Source organism: Sinohyriopsis cumingii, chromosome 5, assembly GCF_028554795.1.
Source record: "Sinohyriopsis cumingii isolate HCF-2022 chromosome 5, ASM2855479v2, whole genome shotgun sequence".
Classification (NCBI taxonomy): Eukaryota; Metazoa; Mollusca; class Bivalvia; order Unionida; family Unionidae; genus Sinohyriopsis; species Sinohyriopsis cumingii.
This window is the reverse complement of record NC_142965.1, coordinates 133,881,452-133,907,450: the sequence shown is the minus strand read 5'-3', so window position 1 is coordinate 133,907,450 and position 25,999 is coordinate 133,881,452. Positions and strand designations below refer to the sequence as shown.

Here is a 25,999-nt window from a genome sequence, read left to right as displayed (position 1 = left end):
AGCAATAGGAAAACCAAATTCATTATTTTGAAATAAAGAAGTAAATTAGCCAATCTCAGGTAACACTGTACATGGTAATGAAACCCAGGTATAAATATTTTTGTTTGTGTATAAAGCATTGACACACAGTTCCATGATAGAGACCAGTAAGTCAGTAATCTCCTGAGTTAACCATAACATAATAGTGCCATTGGAGAGGACTATTAAACATAGGGCAGGCATATAATATGCTGTTCACTTTAAACTCTTGCTTTCATAAAGCATACATAGAATCTTCACCTATGTGTTCTTAAAGCCATGGCTGCTGTATTCAGAGCTAGCTGCCTTAGACCACATGACCAAAGATGCTATGCTACTAAAGGAAGTTGTTTGTTTACTTATTCTTGTTAGTGATACTGTACACACTTTGTGGATTTATGATGTCATTTATTTACACTTACTGCTCACTGTGAATTTAGGAAGTTGTTTGGGTAATTATTGTGAACAGTGTGGATTTGTACTTTTTATAGACTATAAGCCATGGATAGGATTTGTTGGCCCTAGGAAAAATTATCCATTAGGCCCCTGTGAATTAAAATTTGTTGTTGTAGGGTTTAATGCCATTTTTCAGCACAAGATAGGCTATACATGGCAAACAGTATAACTGGTGGAAGAAGAACCCTGGAAAATCCCAGGAAGAACCACTGACCCACGAGAAGCTACTGGCAAGCTTTCTCATGTACCCATGTTAGCCAAGCTTGGGACTCGTACAATTACAAATTGTGAAAGTGGTGGGCCTCCTGTTCATTGCGGGGTCCCGGATTTTTGTCTCAGTGATCCTACCTTGTCTGTGGTCCAGATGAAATACATTTGGTTCTTACACTAGCCAGTTAGGTAACCGATTGACAGGAGACCTCTCATTTTTCATCATAACATTCAAGTTTGGATCAGCCATTAACATTTATAATGGTGATTAAAGAAAATTTTAAGCTGAAAATCCACTTGTATTTTGCTATTTGAAGAATGCTGTGGCACTGTCATTTCTTTGTTTTTTTCCCTTAAAATTGTTTGCAGGTTTATCCATTTCAGCTATATGATTCACTGTGATTGTCCATGAAGAAGTCATTGTAATTGTTGTTAGACATTGTTAAAAGTTTGGGTTTTGGCGTTGGGATGTCATTTCATTAGGTTAGCCAAAGTAATACATCTTTAGAGAAACACTTTCAATGGATAAGCAGTACAGTTGCTACTTCTCACATATACGTGGGTTTGCCCAAAACTCCGCAGTCGAGTTGATAAAATTATTCTTTTTTAACATATACAGTGTGACCCCGCTATAACACGGTAGTTGGGAGCTATAAAACCCGACCGCGTTATATACCGAACCATGTTATATGCAACCAAGTCAGTTAGCTGAAGAAAATGTAACCCCCCCCAACAAAAAAATTGTGGGGGGTGTGGGCGGTAAAATACATGCTTCGTCAGCACAGTTACCATCTTGAATTGATGCATATTAAATGAGAAATACACCTGTAGTGAAAACAGAGAACACATAATATAATAGTTTACTTTATTTAGCGAACCATGAATTTGTACATATATGTGAATCCTGTTTATATATAAATGTCTAATGTATAGCATGAATAGAGCATCAATACCATGTACTCACCTGCGAACCCATCATATACATTGAATCCACAATACAAGTGATTCCATCGAAAATATGTATTATTCATACGCGATCTCTTCCCCCAAATGATAAGCAACTTTTTACAGGTTTTTTTCTCGTACTTTTTAAGATTTTTTTTTTACACAAGAAAAATACTTGTATATGAAATTTCAGGAGCCATGCCATGACTGCATTATATCCGAATTCGCATTATAATGGAGCGCACTATAGCGGGGTCACACTGTATAAAATAAAAAGAAATAATAAGAAACAAAACTTTATAAAAGTCTGCTATTCTTTTCCTTCATTCTCCTTCTCATCATCTTCATCCTCAAGGTAGATTAGTTCCTCAGCTAATTGTGTGGCCCTCTTTAAATAAAGTAATTACTATTGTTATTATTATTATTATTATTATTATTATTATCTTTTTTTTTTGTGATCCCCATTTTTGCAGAGCTTACAGTAATGTGAAGCAAGACATAGTTCTTTTTCTGGCATCTGCATCAGTCAGCTGTTTTCAGCAATGCTTTGATCATTGGTCTGACATGCATGCCCTGTCCCTTTATGTACATGGACGTCCTTTTCACATCAGGCCCTGTCTCTTTTGTACAAGGACATCCTTTTAACATCAGGCCCTGTCCCTTTAGTACAAGGACGTCCTTTTCACATCAGACCCTGTCCCTTTTGTACAAGGATGTGCTGTTCGCATCAGGCCCTGTCCCTTTTGTATAAGGACACCCGGTTCACATCAGGTCCTGTGTCCCTTTTATACAAGGATGTGCTGTTCACATCAGGCCCTGTCCCTTTTGTACAAGGACATTCTTTTCACATCAGCCTCTATCCCTTTTGTACAAGGACATTTTTTTCACATCAGGCCCTGTCCCTTTTTGCACAAGGACATTCTTTTCACATCAGGCTATGTCCTTTTTGTACAAGGATGTCCGTTTCACATCAGACCCTGTCCCTTTTGTACAAGGACATCCTTTTTACATCAGGCCCTGTCTCTTTTGTACAAGGACGTCCTTTTCACATCAGGCCCTGTCCCTTTTGTACAAGGACGTCCTTTTCACATCAAGCCCTGTCCCTTTTGTACAAGGATGTTCTGTTCACAGCAGGGGTTTATGACATTAAAGACATAGTTCCATTACAAATGTATGTATGGTATGGATTTTCCTTCATCTGGATTCTGGAATGTAGAAAATAGGTACTTCAAGGACACTTTGAAGTATATTAGGTTTGAAAGTTGAAGCAGAAATATTTCAGTAGCTCATTTACCATCAGGCACAAATACACACCCTTATTTATTCTGAAAGCAGCATTTTCTTCTGTTTTATAGTTTGATAGACAGCAAATGGAGTATTTTTTTGTCATTATTTGTTGAAAGCCATGCACATCTGGGCTCAGAATTACATAATATTTTGGACGTAATTAGTCTACATATGTACCGTTGTTCAAAATAAAACTTTGACAAGGAAAACCTCCAACAAAATGATAACTGGCTTTTCTTTGTGCCAACACACTAGTGCCAGAGTAAATTATAGCAAGCAAAATGGAGGTTATTTTCAAACTAAAAAAGAAAACTTGGACAAAGAGAACCTCCAACAGAAAGATATACCTGCCTTTTCTGTGTGCCAGCTCACTAGTGCCAGGGTAAATTATAGCAAGCCAACTGAGATATTCTTTTCAGACCAAATACAGTGTAATTAACAGAATTAAATGACAATTAATAGATTACCAGAGCAGAGACAACTCCGCCAATTTATGTAGCATAATTCTTGTTGTTGTTTATGACGGCTAGTTTAACCGGTGGAGGAAGAACCTGGGAAAACCTTGGTAAGAATGGCTGACCCACAGAAGCTACTGGCACAGGAAGCTACTGGCACGGGAAGCTACTGGCAAGCTTTCTCACATACAGTACCCACATTGGCCAGAGAATCAAATGCATGCAGGCAAAGGTGAGAAGGCAGTGATTGGTAAAGGCGAGCACTTTAGACCACTCGGCCACCCAGGGCCCCATCATGTAGCATAACATTTTGTGTAAAAATCTGAAGTCCACATATTTATTTAGCGTAACATTTGGTGTGAAAATCAAAGTCTTTATTCAGTAAAAAAAAAAGTTCATTAAGTTAAACACTCAGTAAATACAAAAAAAAATAACAATTGGATGAGAAGTAATTTCTATTTAATTTGCATGTATTATATAGTGGTGATCATGGTGGTGGAGTTGCTTGGACAAGTCAAGCAGCAGGCTATCTGCCTGGCTGTAAGAGACCTTTTAGGCATGTCAGTCAACCATACTGTCAAGTGATAGGCTATCTGTTTGGCAGTAATGGACCTTTTAGGCATGTCAGTCAAGCTTGCTGTCAAGTGGTAGGCTATCTGTTTTGGCAGTAATGGACCTTTTAGGCATGTCAGTCAAGCTTGCTGTCAAGTGATAGGCTATCTGTTTGGCAGTAATGGACCTTTTAGGCATGTCAGTCAACCTTGCTGTCAAGTGGTAGGCTATCTGTTTGGCAGTAATGGACCTTTTAGACATGCCAATCAACCTTGCTTTGCAGCTTCTTGTCTAATTTCCTAAAGCCAGGGGATGACAATCATCTGAGGTTGGTTTGAATAGTGAATTAACACTGCATTGTTTACTACATTATTTGGGACCACATGGGAATAATCTCATAAAGAGGACCAATGCAAATGTGGGACCACACCAAAATATTCCCACAAAATGGACCATGATATAGAAAATGTATACTGGCTTTGAGCAGGAATAACTCATTTTGTATTTGCTTACGTTTAAGAGATAGGGGTCAGATGCCTAAAAAATATGGTTATTATTTTATACATTCTATGTGATTTTCTTATGTAAGGGAGTTTGACACAGCTTTGATGAAACTAATGGTCTTTTATGTAACAGTCACACCTAGTCAGTGGTAAGCCTGATCACAGTCAATTTTAATGGCAGTCTGTTAACTGGTGACTGATAGGTTGGATGGAGTTTGTGATTCATCATTTATCCGTGCAATCCAAAACATCCATTAGAAACATTTATTTCACTGTCAAGTATGCTGAGTAAATTGATCTTCAGTTTTGAGGCATATTCATTAAGGTAATAAAATGAGTTTTTGTCCATTTTAATACACTTTGGAATTCTGCAGAATTCCACATTTTTTCACTTTTCAGCTGAAAATTGTTTTATTTGATGCTTTGTTTTTGCAATGAAATGCCATGGAGTTATTCCCAATCACGCTATAAACAAAACCTACCAAGAGTATCAGATGGTTTCAACACTCAGCTGTTAAAAAGAATAAATAGTTTAATCTTGAGTTCCTGGAAATTCATTTCATGCTGTAGAGCATGAATCCCTTCAGTGGACTCCTGTTTATTCCTAGCTGAAAGCAATAATATGCACAAAAGTCTTTCCCAAATTAGGATATTGCTTTTAAAGAGAATGGGAATGAGTGTTTTTTCAAAATATGATTGTACTGGGGTTTGGTAGTTCAGAATTATTATACATATTATATATCTTGACTTGTCTTGCATGTAGAAAAAAATCCTGCAGAGGGTCATATTTAATTAATGTGGAAAATTGAAATTAAGGTCAGATAAACAAAATTTTGATCAACAAGACCTGACTTTATTTAGTTCTGTTAAAACTTGAAAGATTTAATACATGACATGATTAAATAAAGTTACGATTTATTGACTGCATGGATCTATTTTAAGATAGGATGAATTTCTCCAGAGTCTAAGGGAATCGTACCTATTCCAATGAGGGCTTGTGCCATTTGTCAACAGACACATAATGTTGTGTGGTACTGTCTTTGCTCACTTATAAGACAAGTCCAACTGCAAACTGCACAGACCCAGATCTGCCAGCACATTATGGTGCAGTTTGTTATGAGTAATCAATTGAATGAACAGCATAGAGCCTGGTCTGTAGGTGTGTTATGCTACGACAGGTCAGGATCTTTGTTGTTTGCAGTTTGACTGGTCTTGTAAGTTAGTATATACAGTAAATCTATTATTGCCATTTCCATTATGTTCTGGTACTATACCCTGTCAAACCCTGACAATTTAGAAAATATTTCTCTCATGAGAAGATGATAACATCAAGATTTGCAAGATGTTTAATCAGTTTTATTTTGTGGTGTTTGATTTTCTGGTATTAGGGGCATTATTGTCATATAAGCACATTTTAATAATTTTTGCTTTCGAATTCCATAGTGCTTTCAGTTAAAAAATTATAACTTGAAAGCTTCCGTCGTATATCTGCAAGTAATCTTCATGTTCTTGAAATTATAATTAATCCACGCTTCCTGTATTTAGAGATAGTTAATAAATATTTGTTTTGCCTTACTGGTAATAGCAATAAAAAAAATGCATCATACCACCTCACACTCTGATATGGAGTATATCAGAAAACAGATGGAGTTTGACTTGTGGCAGAGCATGGATATGGCCAATTTTTTTTCCCTTCAGCATTTTTTCATAACATCTTGCATACGGTTTTGACCTGCCAAAGCAAAATCTATTTTTGATTATTGTATACATGCTTTGGCTAGATTAGGCCTTCGTTGGTTTGATTCAGAAATTCTGTATGTGAAACTTCATTTTAAGGAACACTTTAAGAACAAACTAAAATGTGTTGTCTTGATTCCCAAGAGTTCCTTTTTTTGTAGGATAACTAATCTGTCTGTCTGCCTTTGTCTCTCTCTCATGGATTATAGATTATGTACTGAGTATTCAGGATTACTGACATTATATACCAATTCATATTCATTTCTACTTTAAAGCACCTTGATACATAGTAAAGAAATAAATTGAAAAATTCTTTTGCTTCCATTAATCAAAGTTGTTTTCACCTTCACACAAACAAACAACGCCTTCTAGTGATTTAAAAGCTCATTATCTACCTGTTATGGCATACAAATGTACTCCATTAAACTCAAGATTGAAGTGAATTACATACAATTAGTATGGCAACAAACATCATATGCACATTTATGACTACAAACATGTCAAACAGGTGTCAGAGTGAAATAAGATGTGACAGAGAACAAATATTATGTAGTTTAACTGTGTTCTTTGGACAGATATTCACATTCCAAATATATTCAGGTATAAATAATTACAGTGTTTACCAAACCTTTGTAACAGTCATTTTGAAAGGGTTAAAATCACATCTTGTAATGCAGAAAATTCCTTCAAGTTATTATTAGTGCAGAACACAAAAAAGGATTATTGTTGTTGTTATGGGTTTAATGCCATTTTTCAGCAATGAGAGGCTTTACGTGGGGCCAGTATAATTGGTAGAGGAAAAGACCAAGGACCCATGCCAAGTTACTGGCAAGCTTTCTCACATACCCATGTTGGCTGAGATTTGAACTCAGTCAGACAGGGGTGAGTTGTCAGTGTAAACTAAAGGGGAGCACCGTAGATAACTTGGCCACTCTAGGCTCTACCCAGAAAGGATTTTGTATGTATGTATGTGTGTGTCAGTGTGATTTGGATTTTTATCATAGCTTTTACAATTCTTCAGTCATATGAAAGTTTGCAGTGTGAGTTTATAGTGATGTCTAGCAACTGGGGCATCATGACACAGACATGTAGCATAATGTCCCACCCAGTCACAGTATCCTGACACCAGGTCGATCCGGTCCTCACACAAACCTCTTAATGCTGAGTGCCAAGCGAGGCAGCTGCTACATTTTTACAAGTCTCAAGAAAGGATTGTATATATGGTTAAAACATACATGGTTAAAATTCACTGCTTCATTTATTTCTTGATATTTTTATTAATTCTATAAATATATGAAAACAATGGTTAAAGTAGAGTTCTGTCATTTATTTCTTGATATTTTTATTAGTTCTATAAATATATGAAAACAATGGTTAAAATAGAGTTCTGTCATTTATTTCTCGATTTATAATTATTTCTTTGCATATTTGTAATGGTAAAATTTTGATTTTATACTTTGCAGGATTTATCATTATGGCTATTCTTCACTTCATAAATGTTGCAAAATAGTTAAATTCTTAAATTCTGTCCTTCCATACTTAGTTGATTTTTTTCAGGCTTTATATTTTATTGGATTTACCAGGTTTTGTAGATTGAAAATTGATAACACTCTCGCCATTCATAAATGTTGTAAAATATTGAGTTAAATTCTTAAATAGTACCATTCCATGCTTGATTTTTATTTATAGAAGTAGTTCGTGTCAACACTTTAAGAAAGTTTGAATTTTAAAAATAAAATCAGGACGATCTTTATCTACCACAATGACTAACTGAATTTGTACTAGTTTCAAAGAAGACAGATGAAGAAAAGAAACCATTTCTTTAAAGAACTGATTTTCATCAGGAGAATGTAGTATTCCTGTCAATTTTACATGTTTAATACAAATAAGAAATTTTCAGCAAGAAAAAATTCCGGGCTCCCAATTTAGATGAATGAGTGATTGTAACAGAACAAAATTGGACAACTTACCTATATGTCATGGTTTTTTGAAATACACATTGAAAGCAAAACAGAAAGTTGTAAATGTACTCTAGATCTTATCAGACAGTTCAAGATCGAAATTGTATTCTAAATATAAAGTTTTAAAACACATTGTTAAGTATATAAGACATGTACCACTAGGTAAAAAGATGAACATTTAGAAGCTGCCTTACACAATGTTCCATTGAGATTTTTGTAATAACTTTTTAAAAAAAAATATCCTTGACTGTTGGCATCTATTAAGGCAAATCTGCCATAACACGCTGTATCAAACGAAAAAAAAACGACCCCCCAACTGGGTCATGTTTTGAAAAACACGATTTTCAGGAATCTTAGTTGCAAAGTATGTTTAACAAAAAAAAAAGCATCATCTTTCTTGACCACCATAATATATCTTGAGTATGTGTGACTGTTCTGGTGACCTGGTGTTTAGAGCATTGCCTTGGATGCTGGAGTATGTGTGACTGTTCTGGTGACCAAGTGTTTAGAGCATTGCCTTGGATGCTGGAGTATGTGTGACTGCTCTGGTGACCTAGTGTTTAGAGCATTGCCTTGGATGCTCGAGTATGTGTGACTGCTCTGGTGACCTAATGTTTAGAGCATTGCCTTGGATGCTTGTGTATGTGTGACTGCTCTGGTGACCTAGTGTTTAGAGCATTGCCTTGAATGCTGGAGGTCACGGGTTGGAACTCAGCTGAGTCATGCCAAAAACATAAAAATGGTACTAACAACTGCCTTGCTAGGCACTCAGCACTAAGATGTTAGTGTTAGGACTGGCCATCCTGGTGACTGGATAATGTGATTGGGTGGGACATGCTGCTACATATGATGTCCCAGTGCTAGACATCAACATCACTATAAACTGCCACACAGCAGACATTGTAGTGATATGACTGAAAAAGTGTTAAAGCTACAGTAAAAATCCAAATTACACTCACACACACTTACTGTGTGTATGAACAGTAAACAGTCCCTTGTCAAACTCAGCTGAAATCCTCAGGGCATGCAGCAGATATAGGGTAATTTAAAGTTAAGGCGGTCAGATAAACAACAAATGAAAAGGTTCCATTTGTTAGTTTAAAGTAATGTTTCCATGTTTGGAACAATATTTATTACTCAAAATATTAAGTATAGATTTACGATTTACGATTGAACAGCAGTATCATCTGCTGCGTTGACTGTGATTGAAGGTCCGATTCTACTCATTGTGGAGTTGGGTTTTGGTTGTACAATAGGGAGTACAGATTCCATACCTGATCAACAGAATGAGTCTTAATGATACATATTGTTTATTGAAACTTTGTGTTTGGCATAAATTCCAAGTATATTTTGATCAAGATTGTCAAAAACTTTTACATTCCATGTTTGTGTTCTAGTCAAGAGTTTTGAAATTGTGTGATGAAAGTTTTTATGATTAAGGAAAACGACCAATGTTCTACACTGTGAACATTATTAAAGTCAATTTTTTAAAATCTTTTTTTTATTTACACTGTTGGGCAGTACACTTAAATCGCTGCAGCAAATGGGAAACCTACTTGTCATGTAGTGGCATCAAACACCGGACCAAATCCAACAGTTTTTCAGCTCTACATCTCAGGTCTCCATTACCAAGATCTTAAATCAAGTGTATCATTATAGTGTACAGCATATGTAATCAATGGCTGATTTATTTTGACCACTTGTCCGTAAAAGTCTTCAACCTGGAACCGCTGAAGCTTCAAAATCAAACCTCAATAAATTGGTAATAGGTGCATATCAAGTTAGGTTGTCAATGGAAAAAAATGTAAAATAAAGAATTACTTCATTATTTTGATTGATAGAAAACATTTTTTTGATTAAAAATATTGTTAGACTCCATAATGTACAACTGTATTAGCAATTACATTATTGAAAAAAATAATTTTGTTGATGCTAGATTGACATATTGGGCAGCCCTCAGTTGCTGTTTAATCCAAATTGTTTTTTTCATACTTTTATTTTGGTTGATAAAGCCTTGTTCTACAGTCAGTGGTTTTCACTCTTGTATTACAGTTTCTCTTTTAGATTAATCAAACTTTTGGCAGGCACATATTTTCTTTCTTCCTAGATATCTTAAAGATATTAAATGGTAATGAATGCTGACAGGCTTTTTTAAGGTTGTTTGTTACAAAATGCCAAGTAACTCTGTAGCCTCCATCTAAAAGGTTTGAATGACTGGTAGCCTCCATCTAAAAGGTTTAAATAACTTGTAGCCTCCGGCTAAAAGGTTTAAATAACTCGTAGCCTCAATCTAAAAGGTTTGAATGGCTGGTAGCCTCCATCTAAAAGGTTTGAATGGCTGGTAGCCTCAATCTAAAAGAATGTGATGATTGTCTTTACAAAAAAAGTGGATGTATGGTTAATGCATATCTATTGCCTTGCAGTAACAATAAGGAAATACCACCCACTTCCGACTATATATCTCTCAACATGATTGACATGAACTTTTAACACATCTTCTGAAGAATGTTCAGAGTTTGTTTTACTTTTCTTTGGTTAAATTTCTTAATTAATCCCTAAAGTACCAAACAGTGTTTATATCCGCCCTTTATTTAATCTAAACAAATTAGGGATGGATTCCCCCCCCCCCATGTACTACAAGTCTGATACACAGTTTTTTTCCCCATGTACTTTAGGTCTGATACACTGTTTTTCACCATGTACTACAAGTCTGATACAATGTTTTTCCCCATGTACTTTAGGTCCGATACAGACACTGTTTTTTTCCCATGTACTATAAGTCGGATACACTTTTCCCCCATGTACTCTAAGTCGGATACACTTTTTTCCCTATGTACTGTAAGTCAGATATACTGTTTTTCCCCATGTAATACAAGTCGGATATTCTGTTTTTCCCCATGTAATACAAGTCAGATACACTTTTTTCCCCATGTACTGTAAGTCGGATATACTGTTTTTTCCCCATGTGCTGTAAGTCGGATATACTGTTTTTTCCCCATGTAATACAAGTCGGATATACTGTTTTTCCCCATGTAATACAAGTTGGATACACTGTTTTCCCCCATGTACTATAAGTCAGATACACTGTTTTTCCCCACATACTATAAGTCCAATACACTGTTTTTTCCCATGTACTTTAGGTCTGATGCACTGTTTTTCCCCATGTTCTGTAAGTTGGAGACACTGCTTAGAAAATGGCTGTTAGTATAATTTCTGTCATTTTTAATATGGTTTCTGTGCATTTTTTTCTGGTAGACAAATTATTTTATGGACCAAGACATAGGAATATGTCAATTCAGACATAAAATTGATATTTATTTAAAAAAAGAAACATCCTCAGAATATTAATACAACTTATTTTGCACAACTTTTCTGAATAATAATTAAGATATTTATTTTAATGCATGAAATAGAAACATTTGTGAAATTGGGTTTTTCATTTAACTTAGTAAAATTTATGGAAGGTGCAGAACTCCTCCATCAGTCACTCTATAAAGTTATGCATCAGTCAGCATCCTGTCTAGCCAGCCAAGGTTCCATATTGATATTTTGATAATAGAATCATGTGTTATTGAAAGTAGAGTCTTGGAATGCTCATGGATCAGTTTTGTTAAAGCAGTCAGTGTGTGCCAGATTGTGTGGATATCTAGCTCTGTATGATGACCACAATGGTTTGTAACTTAAACTATGTATGTTTGAGATGAAATTAAATAAAGCTTGACAAGTCAGATTTTCTTCCTATTTTGTCTAGATAAAGGTAAATTAAGGTACTTTAATCTCATTATAAGTGTAATTATGGGAAAATTCATTTGTCAGAATATCAACACAGCAGACAAAGGCACACAAATGGATTTTGCAGAATAACATTTGTTCAGAAGTTTCTTGAGCATATCTTGTGGATGGCTTATAGTAGAGAAATCTATAGTTTTTTTTTTTTTAAAGGAGTCTAAGTGTCAAAGGTCAGAGGTCTTTGAAGTCTGATAAGAAAATAATGGTTTCTGCACAGTAAATGTAGTTCAAAATCATACTTTGTTCAGCTTCATTGAGAACACTTGACCAAAAATCTGTGAACTCAACCATGCCCTACTAATTCCTACATAGATAACTATTTACAGGGGCAGGCATAGAAAGTATTTTATTGGAGAAGGCTGTGTACATGTCCCTGTGCTAGTATGTCACAAAATAGTGAGCTTAGTTCAAAATTTTTTTGGTGTGACTTAAGTTTCCCACATCGATTTTAGCAGCTAAAACCAGATGTAATTACTGATAATAAAAAAATCTACAGTGGTATTGTTACTGTCGGGTTAACTACACTGTTCCACAGATTGCACAACTTGCAGTTAACTTTCAGTTGCATTGTATACTGTCACTCTTTCTGTCTGTCTGTATGTCCCTAGTTAAAAACATGAATTTTCTTCATTAAATGAGAAGTTTCAGTATCTGATCACAACTGATGTATTTACATGGCTCTTTTTATTTAATTTTACAAGTTGGTTCAGGAATCCAGCATAAAACAAGGTCATTTCATGTACTTTCAATCAATGATTTTTCTTTAGTTCATATTGAACCACCTTAGACCAAATTGTTTTCTTCTTTTATGTAGACTTTTGACAAATATCCTGCATTTAAGTAAAGCTTACTTGAGCTAGACGAGGTTTTGTTTGAAGAAAAGATTTTAAAGGAAAGATTTTAAAACTTTTTGCACATGAAAGCATGACTAAATAAAAATCACTTGAGGTACACAAATTTAATTTGATATGCTTACTGCTAACTGCAAACAACATAGATCCGAACATGTCATCACATTATGTGCCACCAGATCAGGATCTGTTTTTTTTTAAATACTGATTACTCCTTACAAACTGCAGTTAGGTGTGTGATATAGAAAGTTCCTGATTCCTGATGGATAGTCATATCTATATGGGGCTTTCGTTAAATGGATAGTCATATCTAAATAGGGCTTTCATTAAAATCCTGACTGGATAGTCATATCTATATAGGGCTTTCGTTAAATGGATAGTCGTATCTAAATAGGGCTTTCATTAAAATCCTGAATGGATAGTCATATCTATATAGGGCTTTCATTAAATGGAGTCATATCTAAATAGGGCTTTCATTAAATGGATAGTCATATCTAAATAGGGCTTTCATTAAAATCCTGACTGGATAGTCATATCTATATAGGGCTTTCATTAAATGGAGTTGTATCTAAATAGGGCTTTCATTAATGGATAGTCATATCTAAATAGGGCTTTAATTAAATGGATAGTCATATCTAAATAGGGCTTTCATTAAAATCCTGACTGGATAGTCATATCTGTATAGGGCTTTCATTAAATGGAGTCGTATCTAAATAGGGCTTTCATTAAATGGATAGTCATATCTATATAGGGCTTTCATTAAATGGATAGTCATATCTAAATAGGGCTTTCATTAAATGGATAGTCATATATGTATAGGGCATTCCTTAAAATCATGAATGGATAGTCATATCTAAATAGGGCTTTCATTAAAATCCTGAATGGATAGTCATACCTATATAGGGCTTTCATTAAATGGATAGTCATTATTTATATAGGGCTTTCATTAAATGGATAGTCATACCTATATAGGGCTTTCATTAAAAGACTTCATATGCCTTGTTGGTGCTAGATAAAAATGGTGCCAATATGATGTCCAAATTGTCACTATGACAACCATCTTGAAAAGTTTTGTTGTATCAACATGAGATTTTCACTAAAAGACATGTTTTCATGTCAGACTGATCCTAAATAAAAATGTTGCTGATCAGACATCCAGTATAGCCACCATGGCAGCCATATTAAAAATATTGTTGAACACAAAGTCATATTATAGATGGGTTTTCTCTAGAATTCTTATTATGTCCATTCTGGTCTTGAAGGAAAATGTTGCAGATCTGATGTCCAATATGGCTGCCACAGCAGCCATATTCAGAGTCTTTTTATTGATACTCATAAATGGATTAACATGTGGTTTTCACCAATATACTTCTTATGATACCTAGTCCATCCTAAATGAAAATGGTGTCAGTCATACTTCCAATATGGCTGCTATGAAAAATGTTTTAAAAGCTGACAACTCTACAGAAATCTTGTTGCCATTTTCCCCTCATTATGACATAGGCTTTTCACCAGAGGACTTATAATGATGTCCACTTGGCCCTAAATGAAAATGGTGCTACTATTTGTACCATAGCAGCTAATTTCAAAACCATGTTAGTACTTAAGAGTATCAGAGATAGTTTCAACACTCAACTGTTACAGGGAAGAAATGGTTGTCTCCTGAATTCCTGGAACTTCTTTCACCTGTAGACATTTAGTCCCTTTGAGGAGCTCTTGTTTAATTTTGTTGCTCACAAGTACTGTTTACTATTCCAACAAGCAAAATAGAGAACAAGAGCACATTGTTACTGATACTAGTCAACACAGTTCATACATATAAAATTACTACTGCCTTCCCATTTTACCCCAGTCCATGGTGATGCTTTGTTGTGTTTGGAATCCACTTTGTGTGAATTGGCATAAAAGTCGGTGTCTTGAGGTTGATCAAGATGGAATATCCACTGTTCTCCCAGCCACTAAAGCAGTAGCTTGGTCCCTGATATATAAATTGGTATGTGTGTATGGGGGTGGGGAGGGTGGATGGTGGATTGCATGCATCTGACTCAACAGTAAAATGATGCAATTTTCCCATGAATGAGACAGTAGCCTCTCCCCACTATGTGCTTTGAAAATATAAAAGCTTTCCTCTATCCCTTTGTTTTGTACTTGGGCTATAATGCCATTGCTTTGTGTTTTTTCATGTACATTTTTATTTGTTTTGTTTTTGTTTTGTTTTTTAAATATATACGTACCATCACTTATAAAGTCACAAATTCTATTCCATTCTTTTTTTTGTGGCAGGTTCTATTGACTTGCGAGAGGACACAGTTGAGAGTCTACTGTCTACAGCTTGCATGCTACAGCTGTCCGAGGTTGTGGAAGCTTGCTGTAATTTCCTTATGAAACAGCTCCATCCCTCCAATTGTATTGGCATCCGACAGTTTGCTGATGCCCAGGGATGCACAGACCTCTTCAAAGTGGCCAACAATTTTGTGACGGTATGTGCAGCATTGTCTTAATACATGTACAGTATTGAATTTTAATCCATGCTGAAAAAATGCCTAAGTTTGACTTCACAACAAATTAGATGTTTTATTTGCAAGACGATTTGGCAAGTCATTTCATGTCATGAAGTCCTTTTCAAGAAATACTTTGGTAAGAGTAATTTCGATTCAAGAGACCTGATTGTGATAGATTTTTATATTTTGATGACAGAGCTTGAATTTATTTTAAAAAATAGAGATATAAATATTCATGTATTTAGATAGAAGTATTACAAAATTTAAAGTTTATACTTGCTTATAAGTGGAGGATAACCATACCCAGTATCTGCCATAAAAATAATTTTCTGGCAGATTTAGGTTTGTGCAGTTACTGTTGTTTGATGGTGAAAAATGCACAAACAGATCAGAGTTTATGTTGTTTGCACTCCACTTATTTAGCAAGTAGATACACTACACAAACAGATCAGACTTTATGTTGGACTCAGTTTATTTAGCAAGTAGATACACTACACAAACAGATCAGAGTTTATGTTGTTTGCACTCCACTTATTTAGCAAGTAGATTCACTACACAAACAGATCAGAGTTTATGTTGTTTGCACTCCACTTATTTAGCAAGTAGATACACTACACAAACAGATCAGAGTTTATGTTGTTTTCACTCCACTTATTTAGCAAGTAGATACACTACACAAACAGATCAGACTTTATGTTGGACTCAGTTTATTTAGCAAGTAGATACACTACACAAACAGATCAGAGTTTATGTTGTTTGCACTCCACTTATTTAGCAAGTAGATACACTACACAAACAGATCAGACTTTATGTTGGACTCATTTTATTTAGCAAGTAGATACACTACACAAACAGATCAGAGTTTATGTTGTTTGGACTCCACTTATTTAGCAAGTAGATGCACTACACAAACAGATCAGAGTTTATGTTGGACTCAGTTTATTTAGCAAGTAGATACACTACACAAACAGATTAGAGTTTATGTTGTTTGGACTCCACTTATTTAGCAAGTAGATTCACTACACAAATAGATCAGACTTTATGGTGGACTCCATTTATTTAGCAAGTAGATACACTACACAAACAGATCAGAGTTTATGTTGTTTGGACTCCACTTATTTAGCAAGTAGATTCACTACACAAACAGATCAGACTTTATGTTGGACTCAGTTTATTTAGCAAGTAGATACACTACACAAACAGATCAGAGTTTATGTTGGACTCAGTTTATTTAGCAAGTAGATACACTACATTGATGGGATGAATGGAAATTTTAAGTCTGTTTTCAAATTGATCAGCTTTATTGTATTTGGTTTCCTATTCAATCAGGATACTAATAATTTATGAGAGGGAGAAAGATACAGGTAGCTGTAAAATATTTGACATTTTCAGTAGTTCCATAATATAATTAAGTTTTTACCATCCTTACCTATATGTTAACATCATAAAATTCTGAACTTAAAAGAGTAATAAAAATTAAAAACCGTTTATTTGTAAACTTCTTCTGAATTGATTATGCTTTTTTTCCCATAATACGACGTGAATAAACCTGATAAATGCGTCAGAAAAGGTATGGTAATATGCAGTGTACCAAGTATGGGAATATCATCGCATAGGTATGGTAATATTCAGTGTAACAAGTATTGGCATATCATTGCATAGGTATGGTAATATTCAATGTACCAAGTATGAGAATATCATCGCATAGGTATGGTAATATTCAGTGTAACAAGTATGGGAATATCATCGCATAGGTACGGTAATATTCAGTGTAACAAGTATGGGAATATCATCGCATAGGTACGGTAATATTCAGTGTAACAAGTATTGGCATATCATTGCATAGGTATGGTAATATTCAGTGTAACAAGTATTGGCATATCATTGCATAGGTATGGTAATATTCAATGTACCAAGTATGAGAATATCATCGCATAGGTATGGTAATATTCAGTGTAACAAGTATGGGAATATCATCGCATAGGTACGGTAATATTCAGTGTAACAAGTATGGGAATATCATCGCATAGGTACGGTAATATTCAGTGTAACAAGTATTGGCATATCATTGCATAGGTATGGTAATATTCAATGTAACAAGTATGGGTATATCATTGCATAGGTATGGTAATATTCAATGTACCAAGTATGAGAATATCATCGCATAGGTATGGTAATATTCAGTGTAACAAGTATGGGCATATCATCGCATAGGTACGGTAATATTCAGTGTAACAAGTATGGGAATATCATCGCATAGGTATGGTAATATTCAGTGTAACAAGTATGAGAATATCATCGCTTAGGTACGGTAATATTCAGTGTAACAAGTATGGGAATATCATTGCATAGGTACAGTAATATTCAATGTAACAAGTATGGGAATATCATCGCATAGGTACGGTAATATTCAATGTAACAAGTATGGGAATATCATTGCATAGGTATGGTAATATTCAGTGTACCAAGTATGGGAATATCATCGCATAGGTATGGTAATATTCAGTGTAACAAGTATGGGTATATCATTGCATAGGTACAGTAATATTCAATGTAACAAGTATGGGAATATCATCGCATAGGTACGGTAATATTCAATGTAACAAGTATGGGAATATCATTGCATAGGTACGGTAATATTCAGTGTAACAAGTATGGGAATATCATCGCATAGGTATGGTAATATTCAGTGTAACAAGTATGGGTATATCATTGCATAGGTACAGTAATATTCAGTGTAACAAGTATGGGTATATCATTGCATAGGTATGGTTGTTGTTCTTGTTGTAGGGTTTAACACCATTTTTCAGCACACGATAGGCTATACATGGTGGCCAGTATTAATGATGGAGGAAGAACGCGGGAAAAATCCCGGAAAGAACCACCAACCAACGAGAAGCTACTGGCAAGCTTTCTCACATACCATGGCTACGGTAATATTCAATGTACCAAAGAAAACAGTACAATATAGAGTCGTGTATCAAATCTGATCAGGTCTGCCATTGCATATTTCTGGCAGATCTGGCTGGGTCTTTGCACTTTGTTTTAGGACTAGTCATTAGAAGAAACAACATAGACCTAGGTCCACCATTGCATAGTGCACCAGCAGATCAAGGTCTGTCTCGTTTGTACTTGGACCCAACTTGTACATGAGTATATACAGTTATTTGTATGCTATTAAAACTGATACCCATTATAAGTTCATCTGATTTTCATTTCAGATTTCATTTATGAATACAATTTATGAAAGAAATATGGTAAAGTATGCATATCAGAAGTAGTCATAAAGGTTGCCAGTTCCTAACCATTCCGTAGATTTGTACCTTTTATATGATTATAATAACATCCAACACTGTTCTTAAGGTGATGTTTTCATGGCAATCTTGATTCATGGTTTGTCCTTTTCTGCACAGGAGAAGTTTAGTGAAGTGATGCAGACTCAGGAATTCCTAATCTTGGCTCCAGAAGAGATCTGCAAACTTCTGGCAAGCGATGATTTAAATGTACAAAACGAGGAGATCATCTATCAGGCACTGCTTATGTGGGCCAAACATGACCTACAGAACCGAAAAAAATTCATCCCCAAGCTCTTCTCACACATTCGACTACCTCTTTTGTCTCCTCAGGTTAGTATTCTGACATCTTTTAATGAAACAGTCTTGAAATTAGTTTAGCAGTAGAGCTTGCACATTGGTGTACTTTTGATTTCACTCCAAGGGCATCACAAGATAATGGATGATATTACAATGGCAATGGCTCTTGCATCAGATTGGTTGAGCTTGTAACCATTCTAGAAGCCCAGGGATTTCCAAATCCACTTGCCTGAGGAAAATCCAGGGAAAACCTCCGATTCGGGTTGGAGAAGCTCTAGTTTTCCAAGTGCCTACCGTTAAGTGTGTCCAGAAACATTAATAGAAAGAGGGAGAAAGTAGTCCTGTTCCTTTCATAACACTTTATACCCTGCGATCTCACCACAGTACATACACTAGCATCTTTATTTAGTGTTTATTTGTACCAAATTTCTTCTGTTACATAACTAGCCACAGTTTCTGTCATCTATTTAAGTCATTTCCAACTTGTAGTCAATGTCAAGGTCACTCTTGCATTATTTTCCATAAAGCCTCCGGCTTCACATGTATACATTGCTTGTTACTCCATCATTAGTAGAAACAGGCGCTCTTCAAAGAAAAGGAAACTTTTGTATCAGTCAAATGATGCAACTTTTTTATGACGTATCCTATATAAAAAGGACACCTGCACAAAGTATTTCATAGTTATTCTGGCATTGCAACAAGCAGTAAGTTTCGTAATAGGCACAATTCTAACTTGCAGTCAATGTTAAGGGCAGTCGTGCATTTTCTTGCACAGATGGGATAATGTGAATATTTTCTGTTTAAAGCAAGTTTCAACAAACAAGGAATAGATACTTATATTTTAACTTCTCAGTTACATTTTAAATAATATTTGTACATATTTGGGATTCACTGACTTCCAGGTCTTTGCTTCTGACTGTTTGTGAGTTTGCTTATTCTAAACAATCAACTTGTCAGTGTTTGTTTTGATGCATATTGCTGATTTTAAGGTTATTAGGTGTCATTGTTAATAATGTAACTTGTGAGATTCCTTCGAAAGTTGTCTTTTAAAATAAATGGCATTAATCTCTAACGATTAACCACCTAGAGGATTTTGTTTAAAGCATGATTGCTGTACCGAAAATGTAGCACCCACAAGTGGTGTTATGAACTGCTTTTTACATAGCAATATGTACATAGTGCTGTTTACATACCAATATTTACATAGTGCTGTTTACATACCAATATGTACATAGTGCTGTTTACATACCAATATGTACATAATGCTGTTTACATACCAATATGTACATAGTGCAGTTTACATACCAATATGTACATGGTGCTGTTTACATACCAATATGTACATAGTGCTGTTTACATACCAATATGTACATAGTGCAGTTTACATACCAATATATACATAGTGCTGTTTACATACCAATATGTACATAGTGCTGTTTACATACCAATATGTACATAGTGCTGTTTACATACCAGTATGTACATAGTGCTGTTTACATACCAATATATACATAGTGCAGTTTACATACCAATATGTACATAGTGCTGTTTACATACCAATATGTACATAGTGCAGTTTACATACCAATATGTACATAGTGCTGTTTGCATGCCAATATATACATAGTGCAGTTTACATACCAATATGTACATGGTGCTGTTTACATACCAATATGTACATAGTGCTGTTTACATACCAATATGTACATAGTGCAGTTTACATACCAATATATACATAGTGCTGTTTACATACCAATATATACATAGTGCTGTTTACATACCAATATATACATAGTGCTGTTTACATACCAATATGTACATAGTGCAGTTTACATACCAATATGTACATAGTGCTGTTTACATACCAATATGTACATAATGCAGTTTGCATACCAATATGTACATAGTGCTGTTTACATACCAATATGTACATGGTGCTGTTTACATACCAATATGTACATAGTGCTGTTTACATACCAATATGTACATGGTGCTGTTTACATACCAATATGTACATAGTGCTGTTTACATACCAATATGTACATAGTGCAGTTTACATACCAATATGTACATGGTGCTGTTTACATACCAATATATATATAATGCTGTTTACATACTAATATGTACATAGTGCAGTTTACATACCAATATATACATAGTGCTGTTTACATACCAATATGTACATAATGCTGTTTACATACCAATATGTACATAGTGCTGTTTACATACCAATATGTACATGGTGCTGTTTACATACCAATATGTACGTAGTGCTGTTTACATACCAATATGTACATAGTGCTGTTTGCATACCAATATGTACATAGTGCTGTTTACATGCCAATATGTACATAGTGCAGTTTGCATACCAATATGTACATAGTGCTGTTTACATACCAATATGTACATAGTGCTGTTTACATACCAATATGTGCATAGTGCAGTTTGCATGCCAGTATGTACATAGTGCTGTTTACATACCAATATGTACATAGTGCTGTTTACATACCAATATGTACATAGTGTAGTTTGCATACCAATATGTACATGGTGCTGTTTACATACCAATATGTACATGGTGCTGTTTACATACCAATATGTACATAGTGCAGTTTACATACCAATATGTACATAGTGCAGTTTACATACCAATATGTACATAGTGCAGTTTACATACCAATATGTACATGGTGCTGTTTACATACCAATATGTACATAGTGCAGTTTACATACCAATATGTACATAGTGCAGTTTACATACCAATATGTACATAGTGCAGTTTACATACCAATATGTACATAGTGCAGTTTACATACCAATATGTACATAGTGCTGTTTGCATGCCAATATGTACATAATGCTCAACAAACAATTAGATAAAAATAAATGCGCTCGATCTCTAGTCGTCTTGTCAAATGTTTTGATGCATGTTGCTGATTTCAAGTTGACAAGATGATAATTATTAAGTAAATGAATAAAATAAGTTTGCAAATCCAGTATTGAGTAAAAATAAATATTGCAATCTAGTTTTCATTATTTTATGAGATGAGTTTGCTGTCTTATCTTGGCATAGAAAAGGAATTTTTAAAAAATATTCCATGTTTTATTTTATCTTATTTTTTTTACTCATGTTATCTTATGTTTGGGGATGACTTTATATTAATTTTTTAATTCTTGAGGCCATATTTCTCATGATTTGGATCAAATTTGGATTGAGTATACCGCAGAGAATTTGGATAAGTTCGATAATGGGTGAAATATAAGGCGTCTAATTCGATGATCATGATACCACAACTAGAAGCCACACTTTTTATTTGATTTGGATCAAACTTGGGAGATATCAAGGAGAGAAATCTGATTGCATAAATTACCTATTTTGTTTGAGAATGTGATCCTAATTTTAATACTGTATTAATGACACCAACATTATTAAACAATGTAGCAACTCCGTGCACCAGGTTTATGCATGTGATTTGGATTTTTGACATTGCTTTAAGAATTTTTCAGTCATATCACTACAATGTCTGAAGTGTGGCAGCTTATAGAGATGTCTTGTACTGGGGCATCATGTCACAGACATGTAGTATCATCTCCCACCTAGTCACATTATCCTGACACCAGCCGACCAGTCCTAATACTAACCTCTTAATGCTGAGCACCAAATGAGGCAGTAGCTAGTACCATTTTTATAAATCTTTGTACCAGGTTTGTCTTTTCCTCTCTTACGATTTCAATATGTGTGTGCGAATTTGCATTTCCACGCTCACATACATGTATATATTAACTGCCCAGATGAGCAATATTAGGTCCACTCAAGTCTCTTATTGTTGGAGTTATTGCCTTTGCAGGTGAATACAGTATAAGACAGAATCTTGTAAACAAAACTTGTCTTGCAGTTTGTATGGATTGCTGTTAAGCTTGGTTAATATTTTGGCCATCATTTAAAAATTCACATATTGATGTATCTTTGTGTTCTCTACATTGTTGGTAAGAGTTATTGCCCTTTTTTACTTACAGTTGAATGCAATATATGAAAACATTTTGTGAATGCTGCTATTGTATTGCTGTAGTACTTTAAATATCCATTTCCCATACACTAAGCAGAAAAATCGGCAGAGGATGCACACTTCATTTGTTATATCTAGTTAAACATTTTTCATTCTGCTCTCCTAGAAATATCCATTACTGTTCGTACTATCAGAATTGCTATCATATGTTTTAATCTTGCAAGTTGCTATAATTGACAGGCTTGTGTTCATTATCAGAGACCCAGTTATTGAGAATTGTTTGTGCCCCCAAAATTTCTTTCAGTATCAAGTTGATAATAATAATACGTTTTATTTTGTAAAGACAGAATCATCAATAAAATGTTTTAATCTTGCTAACCATCATAGCCTTTCGCTTAGTGTGAGGCACTACATAAGTGCTGGTGGTGGACAGTAAAGCAGTTAATTCTTTTCATTCATTGATAAAATCAAAATACATTAGGTATACACTTATTTTGTAGCTGTTATCTCAGATATAAAGACAATTAAGACACGAACCTTTTAGTGATTTGGTTGATACTGATTTTCGTACCAGGTGGCCTAAATTGATGGGTTGATTAATTTAACAGTATTTAGATTGACCAGAAAGAAAAGGCTTTCTGTCCAAGTAAATTTTTGCAGACCAAAACCAAACACCATCAGACAATGTTGACAATGAAACACTGGACACTTGAATCAATGATACATATGGTCCTTCAGTTAAAGCTGAGATAATCCTTTGCCTGACTATTTTTTAGTTATTGAAATGGTAGCATTAGGATTATTCCAGCGAACTTGTTTCCACTGCCTTATTTTAGGAGCACAAACCAAATTACAAAAGCAAGCAGTAAGTTGATAGATAAACTGCAATAATAATAATAATATTAATAATAGCTACAATGATAACCACCACAACCAGTGGACCAAAATTAGGAGATAGTAATCGTTAATAAATATATACACTGCTCTCGTTTTATCTTACCCAGATAACTAGCAAACCCACTTATAATGCGAGGGCAGATGTAGATCATGTGTTTTTATAAAATATACTAAAAATAGGCTCCAGTTAGCTGAATAAAATTTTGAGCAAAATTGGTAAATGAAACCTTGATATATTGCTTGTTTTATCGTTAAAAATGAATTAGTACCTCAAGTTAGATCAACAATATGAAATTTTTAACTTTTAATAATTCATGTATTTTCTTAAAGTTAACAAAAAAATAATCTTGGTTCACTGTAATTAACAATATAAAATGAAATATAAATGAATAGAATTATGCTAATGCCTACTCAGTATTGTTTGTAATGCTTCAAGAAATAATGCCAATTTAATAAATGTTGTCAAGTGAAATTTGTACTTTTTGAGGTTAATCTTTTAATTCTGTTTAACCATCATAAATGCGATATACCTTCTTGTATTCTGAATATAATGATTGCCTATTGTCTGTCATAGCAATGCCTATGTGAGAACCTTATCAAGTGCCATCTGTGATTTGATCTCTTGTTTGCAAAACTTTGTTTTATTGTTAGAATCAATTTAAAATGGACCTGCTTTGTATTTTCATGTTAATTACATCGTTTGTATCAAATTAAGTAAAGGAGTAGAATAAAAAAAGTTAAATGGTGTGGAAATCTTAGTTGTTTAGGAGCTAGTGGTCACCATCATGTGGTAGGTGAACTCATTTCAATTGACCAATCATTGTTTTATATAAGTAGTAGAAGTAAAGCATGTAACATCAATCAGAGTTTTAGCACATTAATTGAAAATGTGATCAAGGATTCATATGAAATGCATACTTGATGTATGAATGGTTAGTTTCACAGCTATCATACATTATGAAGATGTAGGTCTAAATATTGTAGTGAACTTAAAATTCCCAAATTGGTGTTCTGAAGTTTGCTGAAGAATGAAGTGTTAACTGACCATATTTTTTACTGCTGACCCTACCTAATTAAAAAACAATACATATTTGTTGATAAAAAGGAAACAATTTATTTAAAAAGAATAATATTGTCATGTAGCTAAGATTGAAGTTAAATTCTGTATGCAAGGGATGTTTGTTTTCTAGTTTATGCTTCATTAACCTACCCACCCCCAAAAGTTTGTACTGACCTAACTGCCATAATATTTTATCTTCATTGTAACCAGAACCTCACCTTTTTCTATTGGACCTGAGCAGAATGTTCACTATTACTTGCATTAAAAAAATGCCATCACTACCATAGCTATAAAAATTCAAGTTTAAAAGTTTTACTTGATATATACATCTCTTATTTGAAACAAAAGAATATTATATTTTGTTCTTGATCAACAATTGCATATCCGTTGTAACATACTAAATGGAGTGACATAGTAAATGTTTTCACTGGTACACATGTTATGTGTTGAAATTTTTGGGAGTAACATTTTTTATGATTTTTTTGGGAGATGTTGGTTACTTTAAAAATAAAGACAGTTTATACAGAGAAGCCAGCAACACAGTTTGACAAAGATATTGATAGGCAATTGTTGCCAGAATGATTATAGAACAAATATTTAAGCACTCAACCCCCCCCCCCCACTAACCCAACTGCATCTAATTGTTGATGTCCATCCCTTAATTCTTCAGAGGTCCCTCAATAAGTTGCGCCCAGGCTTATGCCACAATAAAAAAATTTAACACTGTTGTTGAGGGAGAGGTGCAATATTAAGGAGAAATTAATATGTGGAGTCTTCCTGTTTATTACAATTAAATTATTGTCAACATCTTAGACTAAAGTCATGTGAAGTTGGTACCTCCAGATTGAAGCCTTGAAAAGTGTACTTAATGTAAAGTCACTCCCAAATCTGCAGTTGCCATACTTTAGAAAAAGGTCACAATATAAGGATAATTGTGTTTTTATTGAAAAGTCAGGCCCATGGAGTCATGGCAGAAGTGTTGATTTTATGCTTTTAATAATAATGTAAACTTTTGTCACAGTTGTTTGTGTAGTCATTGATAGCCCTTGATCTAATATTCCATGGTCATCCTTTACCATGTATTCTCTAGTCCCACTCCAATATTCACTGGTAACCCCTCTACCTTGTATTCTCTAGTCCCACTCCAATATTCACTGGTAGCCCTTTACCTTGTAT

The 25,999-nt window shown here is 34.5% G+C and overlaps 1 protein-coding gene across 10 annotated transcripts in view; it reads left to right on the top strand.

The window, feature by feature from the left end:
• LOC149800272 (kelch-like protein 5) overlaps positions 1–25,999 on the top strand; it is a 295,329-nt gene that overhangs the window by 218,510 nt on the left and 50,820 nt on the right. For all 10 annotated transcript variants that reach the window (XM_089959849.1, XM_089959848.1, XM_089959851.1 and 7 more), the window contains 2 exons: positions 15,048–15,244; positions 18,679–18,891. In XM_089959849.1, the coding sequence (XP_089815975.1) occupies positions 15,048–15,244; positions 18,679–18,891 (410 nt within the window). The remainder of the gene's footprint in view (positions 1–15,047; positions 15,245–18,678; positions 18,892–25,999) is intronic.